General features: G+C 36.7%; 1 protein-coding gene across 1 annotated transcript; it reads right to left on the reverse strand.

The window, feature by feature from the left end:
• Positions 1-9,335: 9,335 nt before the first annotated feature.
• Positions 9,336-14,063, reverse strand: LOC117394650 (uncharacterized). Its single transcript, XM_034922876.2, has 6 exons — positions 13,921-14,063; positions 12,064-12,195; positions 11,846-11,947; positions 11,592-11,681; positions 11,356-11,481; positions 9,336-11,255 (listed from the first exon to the last, which is right to left on the reverse strand). The coding sequence occupies exons 1-6, from the start codon at positions 13,958-13,960 to the stop codon at positions 10,894-10,896; spliced, it is 852 nt and encodes a 283-aa protein (XP_034778767.2). The 5' UTR covers positions 13,961-14,063; the 3' UTR covers positions 9,336-10,893.
• Positions 14,064-14,545: the final 482 nt, after the last annotated feature.

Consider the following 14,545-nt stretch of genomic DNA (forward strand, 5'->3'; position numbering starts at 1 on the left):
TTATGTGACTGATGTATGTTTTTATAACATGGCCAGGTTTTTAAGAGATGAAGATATATCAATAGTTGTGCAAAATGTCGTGGATTATTTAGTGACTAATCATGAATGTTTGTGTAAAAACTTTATAGCTCTTCTAAAATGTCCTAATCTTCTTGATAAACTGTGAATAAAACTTTTGAACGTCCCACATGTCTCTGAAGTGTTATGATAACCTTTGAATAAAAACTTTTTGAAAGTCATATTGTTCTCAGTTGTGTTATTTTGGTTAAAGATGACACACCAGCGTATGAAAAAAATATACTACGATCCCTCAAATCCTGGAGGTTTAGGGGGTTTACAGACTCTTCAAAGAGCTCTGAGGTCTGATGGACCTAAAGTCTCTGAGAGGGTCGTAACTGACTTTTTATCAGAGCAAGACTCATATACGTTGCATAAGCCCTCTAAAATAAACTTTAAAAGAAACACTGTATTTGTATCTAATATCGACACACAGTGGCAAGCTGATTTAGTGGATATGTCTAGCTTGTCAAAAGAAAATGGAGGTTATAAGTACATGTTAACATGTATAGATATCTTATCCAAATATGCATGGGTCTTACCATTGAAAAATAAGTCATCTAAGGCGGTGACAGAGGCGTTCAAGAGGATCATCGGCGCTGGTAGGAAACCTAAAAAACTACAAACTGATAAAGGGGCCGAATTTCTAAACAAAGCATTTCAGAACATGCTAAAAAAACATAATATTCTACACTTTACCACGGGGAATGAACTAAAAGCATCTATTGTTGAGAGATACAACAGGACTCTTAAAACAAGAATGTGGAAATATTTCACCGCTTTTAACACGCATAAGTATATGGATAAACTACAAGAAATGGTACATGCATATAACAACTCCTTCCACCGTAGTATTCAAATGAAACCTTCAGAAGTTAATGAAGATAATTCATTTAAAGTGTTTAAAACTTTATACTCTAAGAAGAAAAGCCCTAAACATATAAAGTTTAAGTTTGCCGTCGGTGACAGCGTAAGAATTTCAAAGTTAAGAGCTCCCTTTATAAAAGGCTATGAACAGACGTTTACATCAGAGATTTTTACTATAACAGAATGTATACCAAGATTTCCACCGGTGTATAAACTATGTGATTATGATGGAGAGCCTATAATGGGCACATTTTATGAACCAGAATTACAGAAAATAAATGTTAAGACTGATAGGCTGTTTAGGATAGAGAAGATAGTTGCCGAGAAAAAGGAAAATGGTAAAAAGTCTTATCTCATAAAATGGGCCGGTTGGCCTGAAAAATTTAACAGTTGGGTCGCAGAGCAGCAGGTGGTGGATCTAAAGAGTTAACAAGTACAGAGTGTATTTAATTACACTTAAAACATTATTCAAGATGTCTCAAGACTCTTTTTATGTAACTCTGCCTAGTAATGCTTCACAGGAGGTTTTCCCTAAAAATGCAATATCAAATTTTACTATCAAATTGGTTAAAACATTGAATCTACCGGGAAAATGGGAAGTTTGCTTAGCAGAGATTCAATATCCCCATACCTGGGATAATATTAGCCTTAAAGACAGCACTTTTATTACCAATGATATAGAAAATGCAATAAAACGTGAATATACTATACCAGAAGGATATTATGAGACCCTTCAGGATGTAATAGCGACCATGAACGATGTCCTGCTCGGAAAAGGACTAGATCAGAAAGGTGACAAGGCTCCCGATGAACAAAATAATAATGATTTGAAATTATTCTATAAACCTATAGAAAGACGAATTTATATAAAAAGTACTAATCCGTATATGCTTTTTACCAAAGAACACCTCGGACAAATGTTGGGATTTCGTGAGACTATAAAGGGTGAAACTATTAGCCTATTAGGTCCTATTGAGGCTAAAGTGTATTCTGCTTATTTGAGGACCAACTACCCAGCTGACATCAGAGTGGGCTTTTATACCCTGTATGTCTATACTGATATCATTACACATCAAGCCGTTGGAGATAGTTACGTGCCTCTTCTAAGATGTGTTCCTATTAAAGGCAAAAACAACGATATAATCACGGTAACTTACGACAGACCTCATTATGTGCCACTCAGCAAGACCACCTTTGACACGTTAACTATACAAATTAAGACGGACCAAAACAAGTTAGTGCCATTCCGTTTTGGGAAGGTTGTAGTGAAGTTGCATTTCCGACCTGTAAAGCCTCTTTTTTACACATAATTGAAAATGGGCCCTAATGGATATGTCAATCCTTATATTAATTATTACAAAAATCAGGCTGGTAATGGATTGCCAGGATTTTCTGGAGCTCCAGTAATGTATGGTGCGGGTATAGGGGGTATTTTTAGAAGTCTTTTCAGAAAAGCTTTACCGTTACTTAGAAGGGGTTTTGAAATAGTTAAACCTCATTTTAAATCAGCAGCTAAAAATATTGTTAGTGACGTGGTGTCAAATGTCCTAACAAGTCATAACCCTCATAGCCATAACAAGAGCCAGTCAGGTGAGGGCTTGATGGTGATGTCCCGAGGATACAAGAGAAAACGTAGCAAACCCCCAGGATCTCGCTATCATCCACACAAAAAGGCTAAACCAGCTACATTGAGGTCATTTAGTACCGGTAAACGGAGAAGGAGTAAGAAACCAAAGACTCCCAGAACAGCGAAAAAGAGAAACATCTTTTAAATCATGACGCTGGTACATCATATGTCTCAAGAATGTGTGAAATCAGAATTGGATCTGTTTACTATACCTTATACCCAGACAAGTATTGAAAAAAACCTTTATGTGGAAATTCCCCCCCTGTCTGCCTTGTCTGACACGGGCCCCCTCGAATTTTACATAGCGGGAAATGGGGAAGATTATCTTGATTTGAATAATACTCTTTTAAGACTTTCATGCAAAATTACTAGGGCTGATGGCTCAGATTTAGTTGGAGGTAGTATAGTCGGTATTATCAATTACCCTGTAGCTACCATGTTTTCACAAGTGGATGTAACTTTAGGAAATCGCTTAATCAGTCAAAGCAGTAATACTTATCCTTACAGAAGCATTATAGAAGCAATGCTAAACTTTAGTAAGGACACTCTAGAATCACAGTTCACTGCCGGCTTGTTTTACAAAGATACCCCAGGACATATGGATGAGACTGATCCTGCAGGGGCTAATGAAGGTTTAGTTAAACGGCATGCGTTTACCAGAATGAGTCATACTGTTGAACTTTTAGGACCTCTGCATGCGGATATATTTTTTCAAGAGAAACTCATGCTGAATGGGATTGACCTGAAAATTAAAATGGTGAGGGCCAATGACACTTTCTGTTTAATGTCTGATGCTGCAGAAGAGTTCAAACTTAAAATTTTAGAAGCATCTCTCTATATTAAAAAAGTAAAAGTGTCCCCTGAGGTCAGAATTGCCCAAGCTCAGGCCTTGATGACCTCTAATGCCCGATATCCTATTGATAGAGTGTCTATGAAAGTTTTTAGCATTCCTAGAGGGAGTAGGGTCTGTAATCAGGAGAATTTGTTTCTGGGGCAGTTACCAAAGTTTGTGGTTATTGGTTTAACAGATAATGATGCATTTAGTGGTTCCTACGCTAAAAACCCATTTAACTTTAAACACTTTGCTGGGAACTTTATAGCTATGTACGTCGATGGTGAACAAGTCCCCTCAAAACCTTTACAACCCCACTATACAGCAAGACACAACCCAGTCAGGGAATATTACAGTCTAATACAGGCCACAGGTAGACATCTCAAAGACAAACCGCTGATAATTGATAGGTCAGACTTTATTAGAGGCTATACGCTCTATGCATTTGATTTGACCCCTGATCAAGAATGTGGAGATCATTTTTCCTTAGTGAAAAATGGTAATATGCGCCTTGAAATGCGTTTTGCCAATGCTCTGCCAGAGACGGTGAATATGATTGTATATGCTGTTTTTGAGAACGTGATTGAGGTTTCCCACCAAAGAGCTGTTCTCTTTGATTACTGAAAAGTTTGATACAACATTGATCCTTTTAAAATGAATACCACTCAGCTTACAGCTCTGCTAACCAGCAACCCATTGACTGCAAAGTATTTTTACGGGGTTCTAGCTAGTGATCAACTACCTAAAGGAAAAATAAAAAAATTGCCTGCAATACTCATTGTCAACACGGACCCCCAGAATTATCCGGGAGAACACTGGCTAGGGATTTATCTAAAAGAAGAGGGACAGGGAGAGTTTTTTGATTCTTACGGTAACCCCCCAGATTTTATTTATTTTCCTAAGACTATCTCAAACTTTTTAGACAACAACGTCAAACAAACAGTGTACAATAATCATCCTCTACAAGGTCTTATGACCACGACATGCGGCCATCACTGTGTTTTCTTTGTACATCATCGATCCAAAGGACTTACTTACCCTGAGGTTATGGCTCTCTACAGCTCTGATTTAAACAAAAATGATCTGATGGTGTCCCAATTTATACATTGTATGTCTAACCCTAAAAAACAGAATTGTATAAATATATTTTCATGCGTGCAGTGTGTCAAGACTCATCATGATTTTAAAAAATGTTATGAATGTTAATCTTCAAAAAAAAAAAAAAAAAAAAAACTTATGACAATGTAAATGGTGAATAAATATTTTTATTGCTGTAAATATATCAGACATTGTTTATATAACATATGCATGAATATACAACAAAATGTATCAGACAATGTTTACACAACATATGCATGAATATACAACAAAATGTACAAATATGTAAACTCAATAAAAACAGTAACATCTTAATAACTTTCCCATAACTGCTGTCTTTTTTTCTGCTTCTTTTGCATGGGAGTCTCTAAGGGTCGTTTTTTATAAGCTTCTATGAGTTGTCGTGTTTGAGAATTAGGTACTGTAGAATAGGGGACATTTATTACAGACAAACCTTTGATGAATTCGGACCATCCTACAGGCAACCTATGTTCAGGGATATGGGTATGCCCCGTTGCAGCCCTGATTAAATCAACCATATGCGACCCTCTAATGTTCTTGCCCCTAAGAATGAATTCCCCTTGATCATTCCATGAGGTAACCAAAGCATTCTGAGACATAGCGTTTAAAATAAAATTAGCATTTTTCTTAGATCTGGAGGGCACACTACTCATAACAGCAGTCACTATCTTAGATTCAGGTTCTGCTGCCGGTTGGTCCGTTTCCTCAGAGGGGGGTGTAATTAATGTAAGGGTATTAAACTCTTTTTCACTCTGTTTAAGCAGGGTTAGATATCTCTGTAAGGAGTTGGTGTATAGCTTAACTTTCTCATGGTCACTGATGTCGCTTCTAAGTAGAATGCTTTTCATTTCAGAGTCAAGTCGGCTTTCAACTGCTTTTTTAATAGGCTCGGGGTTTTGGGGCTCAGGCTGTCGAAGTCTATCAAGTTGATGCTGGGGTATCAGAAACATTTTCTGGGAGTGAGTCATTATTACAAATTAACTTTGATGCGATAAGAGTCCTGATAAAAAAGGCAATGCAATCCTTATTAAAGCTCCGATAAAACCACCACTCTGATTCACAGTTTTTTTCTTCTTTTTAATTGAATGCTTCTTATTGCATAGGCTCTTTATAACACGTCGCTGCTTTTTGAGAGTGTTTAACTGACTCGAAGTTAAGGGGATGTGACCCTTTAAGGCATTTAAGGCAATTTCCCCAATCGATTTGATAAAATCGTCTGAGGCGTTTCGTAAAATTGCTCTTCTCTGATGAGCAGAGCTATGAACTATGCTCTTTAAGAGATGGAGGTTACGTTTTATTCTAGCCGACATGCTGAGCTGTTGCATAGCCTAGATAAATAAAAGTTTTAGAGCAATAACCGGCCGTTTATAGGTGTTTTGATTTGGTATTTCTCAGGATGTACGCAACAGGCCAATCAGGAGTAAATAAACCAGTTCTTAGACGAAATGCTTCAGGGGTTTGGGCCTTTAAGTCTATTAAAAGATAACCATAGGGTTTTTTTGTCGCATCTTCAAACGCTTCTAAGAAAAACTTGGAGTTCCCGGGGTACATCTGACGGGCTAGTGTGTTGATTTGAAGTTTATCTCGAGGGTTTTTAAACAGAATAATGTAATTGGCATTCAAGTTTATTGTGCGGCTCATTTTTCCTTGAAAAAAAAAATTTTGAACCAAATACAGTACGCATAAATTCCTATGATGAACGTATTTTGTAAAAGCTTTCTGTATTTCATCATTTTCGCTAGCTGCTTCCATCAAGTCATCTATAATGAGTAAATTGATTTTGTTAGGAGGCATTAAATTATCATCGGTTAATGAATCTGGTATGCCTTCAATAAATTTGATATTTTTAAATTTAAGTGACAATTCATTGTATATTCCCTGCCAGCAACTATAACTCCAAATGATATTCTCAGGGGGTTTGGAAAAGATCTGTTGAGAGTTTTCTAAAAGCTGCTTCACAAAATAACTTTTCCCTGAATTGGAGGGTCCCGATATTATAGCTGCAAAAGGCACAGATAGTCTAATATCAAAACCTTCTTCAGTACCCATAAGGAATCGATGTGAAATCAGAACGCAAGACTCGCTTATTGTAGACTATTTGAAAGGTTTTCTGGAGTGGTTTGTTTTCCAATTGAAATTCTTTTTTATTGCGGCAAATCTGGGAGCCTCGAATCATGATATGTTCTGCAGGGGTGTTTCTATCATGATTCACAAAGTTTTGTACAAGGTCTTTTAATGAAGCGATGTTAATTAATTTGGAATTCTCATAGTTTAGGGTAATCCCCTTTACTTTGAGACATGTTTTTCCGTTGTTTGTGACGTACCCATATGTTTTAGGGCCCCCTGACACAAACTCTGTAATGTGTTCCCCCGGCTTCAACTCGCTAGTTAAATCACCAAGATAATCACCTAGTTTGGGACGCCAAGCCTGGGGCCTGCTGACAAAGATTACAGAGTCTGTATCATGATACAGACATCGACCCTGCAAACGATCCAAGAGGTTATAGAGCTCTAGCCGGGCGTAAGCGGTAGTAAATGCCGCTATGAATACGTTTACATTACCTGTGGGAGTATAGGTATCAGAAGCGTAACGCCACTGAACCTGAGCCACAGTATCACTTACAAAACAAAAATGCGAAACCTGATATCTTTTTGAAAAGAGATAATGGAAAAACTGGTCAGGATCCTTTACCAAGCTTGTAGAGAGCTGGTTAGTTCTCTGTGCTAGTTTTCCCCACAAACTATTGAGGCATAGTTTGGAGATTTGTCTTTTAGCAGGGTTAACATTAATGTTTTGAGGATCTAATTGAACCCCCTCTTTCTGAAAATATTCCGCAATATAACGCTCTTTACGCTCCTCATCGGTACAATGAGCAGGGTATCCTGAACTTTCCTGTTTCCCCTTGAGATGACTATTAATGTAACCTGTAAAGAGAGTGTCAGATTTCTGAGGAAAATGCCACACTTCATGTATTTTAGACACTTTGTAACCTTTCTCAAGAGCTTTAACTACCTCTACACTACACCATGTCCCGGTCAAGGCTCTTTCTCCAGAGGTATGATTACATACCCCCGTCTGGTTTAGTGTTTCTGCGCATGAACGGCAGAGGGTAAACATTAATTTACCACAGATGCGGGCAGGCAGTACAGGGAAATAAAGACCCCTAGGAGGCAGAACAGTTAATTTGAACAATCCAAAGTACTGGCTCAAGTCTTGAAAATTATGGTAAATTACAGTAGGATGGTCTACGGGATACACTTTTGTTTTGTTAACAAACGGATACAAACTAGTGAAATCAAAGTATTCCACCCTTTCATTTTCTTGGGCCACATAATGTAATGTAATGGCATTTGTACGTCCCCCAAACAGAGCCTCGCGTGGATTTATGCGTTCTGGAAAATCAGAACGAATCAGAAATTCGTGAACTTTAGGTTGTTTTTTCAGGGTGTTCCATTCATGTTCCCAAATAACTCTGACTTCCACCCCGTAAACCTTTTGCAATGTTTCAATCTTTTCATCAAAGTGATGATGCATCGTACCACACGATACTTTGCTTAAGGGGTTTACATCGGCCGAATCATAGCACAAGGGACAACCATGAAAAAAACACCCTGCAAATTCAAAAGCCGTACGCTTACCATTAATCACAGCATAACCGTCCAAGAAAAAGGGTCCTATTTTAAGCTCTCCGTAGTTTAAAGCGTGTTGAATGAAAACATTTTCAGTTTCTGCTACATACATTAACCATTGTATCGAGGCATTTGAAAAGCTTTTTTGCTGCTCACTGTAATTGTCGGGAGGAATGATCGCTATTGTGTCTTTAGGCATGAATTTACTTCTATACATAGCCATGCACAGTGAAGCAATGGTGGTACATTGGAAGGGGTCTATCTGCCCTATTGCATAAACCTCAGTCCGGAATTTGATACAGGCCTCTTTCAAAATTTCAACATCATTTTTGCAGTAGAATGCCATTTCGTCTCTGAAATTAAAAACACCCATCTTAATCGAATCATACCATTTGTAAAAGTCATCACGATCTTTAGACATCATTTGCTGAACACCATAGTAAATGGGTTCAGGAAATGGCCCCACATAATTCTGGTTTTCAACAGTATTGAAAAAATGAGGAAAATATCCTTTTTTGGCTTCAAATCCCATAGCAGCAGGCAGGGCACTTAACTTCATGGGCAAAAAGTTAAAGGAATCAATGTAACGCATTTTAAAAGCTTCGTCTGTAAAACACATCAACTTGCTACCCTGAGCTATGATATTTGGGTTAATTCCGTTGGATACTAAATAATTCATCAGTAAATAACTGTCATAAGACTTTGCATTGTGTGCCAAGAAAGTATATCCTGCATAACAAGGTCTACGATACCGCTCAAAAAACTTTTTCACACATTCCTCGCCCTCCCAATACCATGATTCACCACCCATGTGCATGCAGTACAAATAATTAGGAATGTGTACGCCAGCTTCCTGACGACATTCAAAATCATAAAACACATATTTGTCTGTGGGTTCCTTAGGTTTAAGCATTTGAATGAAGCATTTATGATCACTGTGAGGTAACAACACGGCTTTACATAGCTTACAGTAAGGAGTAAGACATTTGTGAGTCTGTGGCTTTGTAGGGTCACATTTATAGAGAGAATAACACCTTGTACAAAGTTTTAAAAGGTCACACATAGAAACCTGTTTTTCACTGTTGGCTTTATCTCTGAGAATCTTATGCTCATCATAACAGAGCTGTGATCGACAATAACGATTGCAGTCGTTACATTTTACCTTTACAGAGGACTCGCTGTTACAGGCTGGTGAAAAACACACATTACAGTGTCCTTCACAGCGATGTCCAGATCGATTACTGTAGGCGGTGTAACAGTAATTACACAGATAGGCTGCACCCAGAAAACCTTTCAAGTTAACAATACCATAGAAATGATTCTCATGAAGAAACAGAAATACAGTTTTGTTTTTTGCTCGAGTATCTGTTTGGTGATTCAGGAACACATCCTTTTGAGGACATCTGTACCAGACCACAATTTTAACATCTAAGGCCTGTTCAAATTTATCTATGTCTACAAACGACACCATTTGATGTTCACTTAATCCCACACTCTGTTGAAGTTTTAAAGCCTCAGCCATACACATTTCATAAGCCCCTCTGAATTCTGGAAATATCAAGCTCAGTACGCTGTAGGCAAAGCATAATTGATTGTCTCTGTTGTAACATATAATCAGATGCTTGGCTTTTTTTCTAATAAGCTCACTTTTCATTAAGGTCTGCAAACATCTCCTTACACCACCTCCTTCTGGGCACCTAATAACCTGCACAATCAACATTAAAGAGTCATCAGCCAAAATTTCACTATGACTTTGAAGGAGAGCTTCAATCTGACTGAGAAAATCATCTAGACTTAAATTGGCTCCACTCATTTTTACATACACTGGTATATCTAAGGATCCCGCTCGTAATTCAAGCTGGACAACGTCTGAGGGTCTTAGCGTTCTAGAAACCTCACTCAACATATTCTCTAACGTTTCATGTAACACCGTAAAAACTTCAGCGTAGGAATCCAAGTCATACAGATGTGTAAAGTTAAGAGGTTGCTTCAATTCGAAATTGTTAAACATAGGTCTATGTCTACGCTGTACACCTTCCCCACCAATTCTATCACCGGCACTATCTCTATGGGGGGCCTGTAAACCTGAAGGACCTGCCACTTGATCATCATGTAATACACCACCCCCCAGGACTTTTATGCTAAAAGAATCATCACGGTAAGCCCCGTCGTTCAAACCTCCCCCTATTTGTTTTTCCACATCAACTACACTCTCTAGAGTATCATGATTCTCTCTATACATTTCATGCAGAAGCTTATCCAAAGAGTCAAAATTGATCTGAGTCAATTTAGCATCATTAACAAACACACGGCACTGGGAGTTATTGCTGTCTATATTAGTGGAGTTGTCATTTATCGGGGGCCTATCTGGAGAAATTTCATCAATCAGAGCCCTGATTGACGGTAAACTATACGCATTATAATTTATATCATTTAATAGTTTGTCTAGATAGTCAAAATTCTCGAAACCATTTAAATTTTGGGGGTGAACGGGGGGCAGACAGACATTGGGGGCTGTAGACATACTATGTGTATGTGAACTTGTTGAAGGATCAGAATTTAAGGTATTTTTAGGTACGAATATAGAATTTACCACAGAATTTGACACATTATGACTCGGATCAATTGAAACCTTTTTATTTTTTAGAACACCATTCACAGCCGTATCATCATTGTCAGAATCATCAACAGTAATTTCAATGTGTTTCCTTTTACATGTTTTTTTGCGATGTGGTTCCATTGTAGCTCTACAAATACACTGTTATTGTTTTAAAAAACCCAGCGTTTTCAATAGGGTAATTAATGTTTGTATATTCTGAGCCACTTCTGGGTCAGAAACTAGGGCCCTTATAGCAGGATGTCTGTAAATGATCTGCTCTATAGTCATATGTACATGTTTCAATAGCTCAGCGCTGTGATACCTAGCAGTAGTTGAAGTTGAGGGGATCGTAGGTTTTAGCCTTTGTGATACTTTGGAGACTGTGGGGGTGCCTCTTGCTTGTAGTGAAGCATGAAACCTTTCGGAAAATTTACGCGGCCTTTTAGACTTTGGGTCTCTGCTGAAGGAGGTGTCGTCCTCGGAAGATTCGCTTTCCACAAGAAGTGTACGTCTAGTGGGCCGTTCTAAATGAAAATATGCCAAAATATACAATCAGACCAAAAATACCTTAACAGATGATTGAAATATTTAACAAAAAAAAAACTTCATTTTAAATACACTTACTTTTGAGAGGTCTTTTTGCAGATTTTTGAGGTCTATTGGGATGCTCCAAGGGGGTATACGCATGTATAACCTGGCCCTCCTCCGAAGTACCGGCCACGTCGTTCCTTTCGGAATTTTCAGGAACTTCTAAAATAATATAAACGGTTGAATATGAATGTTTTAACCTAAAAATAATTAATATTATGAAAAACGATCAAACATTTTTTATTAATCTATAAAAACAATACGGTTCATACTTTTAGACAATTCGGAGTCTGACGCTAGATCACTGAAGGATGTCTTGAAGTACTGTTCCAAAAGCTCAGAATCTTCAATATATTCAGCTTCTAAAAACAGAATGAATCAGGTATGTTTTTAAAAGGAAATCATAATAAGCTAAAAAACAATGTCTAGCATGTAATATCATTCACGCACTATATATATCATAAGTACCTTTATGTATTTGTTATTAATAAAACAAACAGACAAATATGTCTACTATTTTACTCACTTTCCGGCTTTTCTGTTATCACTGAGAAATTATTTAAAAAGTCCTCAGGCACGATTAGATCGCACGGTAGCTCAAGGGAAATGCTGTGCCCTGGGATTGTATCTGCAATTTAAAAGGAGGTACTTATAGTTAGACCAGAAAAAAAAAAAAAAAAAAAAAAAAAAAAAAAAAAAAAAAAAACCCTCGCGATATTTTGGTTAGCAAAATGAAAAACTCACCATTCTGACTATCCAAAAAAAATGTCGGGGACAATGGAATGATTGTAGGTGAGAGGGGAATGAGCATAGGAGGATGCTCAATTACTTCCTCCTGGTGTGAAATTAAATGTTCTTCAATAAATTCCTGGATATCTATAACAATGAAAATATATGATTTTAAATAAATAAAATAATAATAATATTAATGACAACATAAAATAAAACACATTGCATATCCTGATGTAATAACCCCTTTTTTATAATTTATATTTTTAGATATTGTCACTATTATCTCATTTTATACACACACACACACACACACACACACACACACACACACACACACACACACACTTAATGAAAAAGAAAGTTTAAAAGAAGTTATTAAAAGCAAAAAGAAAACGTCTTATTCACCATTTAAAAGCATTTAAACAATATACATATATACACTTAATGAAAAGAATGTTTAAAACCGCATATCACAAAATAAAACAGATATTAAATTAAATATTTATAAAAAAAAAAGAAAAAAAAACCAAAAAATCTACCAAAGTACAATTTCTGAAAAAGCGCTCTCTCTCTCTCTCTCTCTCTCTCTCTCTCTCACCGTTTTTCAAAAAAAAACTTCCCAGACAAAACGTTTTACAGTCAGCATTCCCTGAAAGCATTTAAACTAACATTACACACACGCACACACACTCACACACACACGCACACGCACACACACACGCACACACACACACGCACACACACGCACACACACACACACACACACACACACACACACACACACACACACACACACACCCACTTAATGAAAAAGAAAGTTTAAAAGAAGTTATTAAAAGCAAAAAGAAAACGTCTTATTCACCATTAAAAGCATTTAAACAATATACACATATACACTTAATGAAAAGAAAGTTTAAAACCGCATATCACAAAATAAAACAGATATTAAATTAAATATTTATAAAAAAAAAAAAAGAAAAAAACAAAACAAAAAAATCTACCAAAGTAGAATTTCTGAAAAAGCGCTCTCTCTCTCTCTCTCACCGTTTTTCAAAAAAACTCCCCGGACAAAACGTTTTACAGTCAGCATTCCCTGAAAGCATTTAAACTAACATTACACACACACACACACACACACACTCACACTTAATGAAAAAGAAAGTTTAAATCCGCATATCACAAAATAAAACAGATATTAAATTAAATATTTATAAAAAAAAAAAAGAAAAAAACAAAACAAAAAAATCTACCAAAATACAATTTCTGAAAAAGCGCTCTCTCTCTCTCTCTCACCGTTTTTCAAAAAAACTCCCCGGACAAAACGTTTTACAGTCAGCATTCCCTGAAAGCATTTAAACTAACATTACACACACACACACACACACACACTCACACTTAATGAAAAAGAAAGTTTAAATCCGCATATCACAAAATAAAACAGATATTAAATTAAATATTTATAAAAAAAAAAAGAAAAAAAAAAAACAAAAAAATCTACCAAAATACAATTTCTGAAAAAGCGCTCTCTCTCTCTCTCTCTCTCTAACCGTTTTTCAAAAAAACTCCCCGGACAAAACGTTTTACAGTCAGCATTCCCTGAAAGCATTTAAACTAACATTACACACACGCGCACACACACACACACACTTAATGAAAAAGAAAGTTTAAATCCGCATATCACAAAATAAAACAGATATTAAATTAAATATTTATAAAAAAAAGAAAAAAACAAAACAAAAAGAAAACACGATTACGCAGCATCACCGACACACCCCACATTGTTCATCATAAACATAAATTAAGTATCAAACATTTTTTACCACACATCTAACATTTACAGCCAATTTAAACATTAAACCTAGGACATACCGTTTAGATCCTCATTGCTGTGGCTTGATTCAACGTCCATTTATAGCTGAAGTGGTTCTTTACGGGATAAGGTATCTTTGAGAGGATTCGTCCTTTTTCCAGAAGTGTAATACTTAGCTCTGTACGTGGACGATTTTTATACTCTCAAGATCCCCGGTATTTGCCTTTGTAACCACACGGGGTCCGGATCAGGCTGGATCAGGTGAGATAAACCCGACACCCCGAAAGTTGCCTAGACTAGCTGGCGCTGAAATCTGCCCCTCTCCGCTTCTCTAAAGCGGCTATTCACAAACCCATCCGTCATATTCTCGATATTATGCGGAAATTATGTTTTATTATGTTTAAATCACGTTTTTAAAGGTATGCTTTTAATAAACAAGAAATGACGACGCATATACCTATACTTGTATGTTTTTATAGTTAAAAGAGGGCTTAGTTTTTCTATACTCAGTATTATATGCAAAAAATATTCTCATTCGTTTTGTAACGATTTTATACAATCTGTTTTATAACCCGATTCATTTTAGATACACGTAAAGGAGCATTACAACTGTATCGAGTCAATATTCGCCGTTTCTTAAAAAAACATTACGTTGTACTATGCTACCCCATAGTTTTAAATCTA

This window comes from Acipenser ruthenus, chromosome 20 (genome assembly GCF_902713425.1).
Source record: "Acipenser ruthenus chromosome 20, fAciRut3.2 maternal haplotype, whole genome shotgun sequence".
Classification (NCBI taxonomy): Eukaryota; Metazoa; Chordata; class Actinopteri; order Acipenseriformes; family Acipenseridae; genus Acipenser; species Acipenser ruthenus.

What these genes read in the sequence shown, in the direction of transcription:
- LOC117394650 (XM_034922876.2), bottom strand. Translation starts at nt 13,960, where the DNA reads ATGGACGTTGAATCAAGCCACAGCAATGAGGATCTAAACG. An exon ending in TTTTTTGGATAGTCAGAATG is followed by an intron (nt 11,948 to 12,063) that starts GTGAGTTTTTCA and finishes TTTAAATTGCAG; the next exon opens with ATACAATCCCAGGGCACAGC. An exon ending in AGACTCCGAATTGTCTAAAA is followed by an intron (nt 11,482 to 11,591) that starts GTATGAACCGTA and finishes ATATTATTTTAG; the next exon opens with AAGTTCCTGAAAATTCCGAA.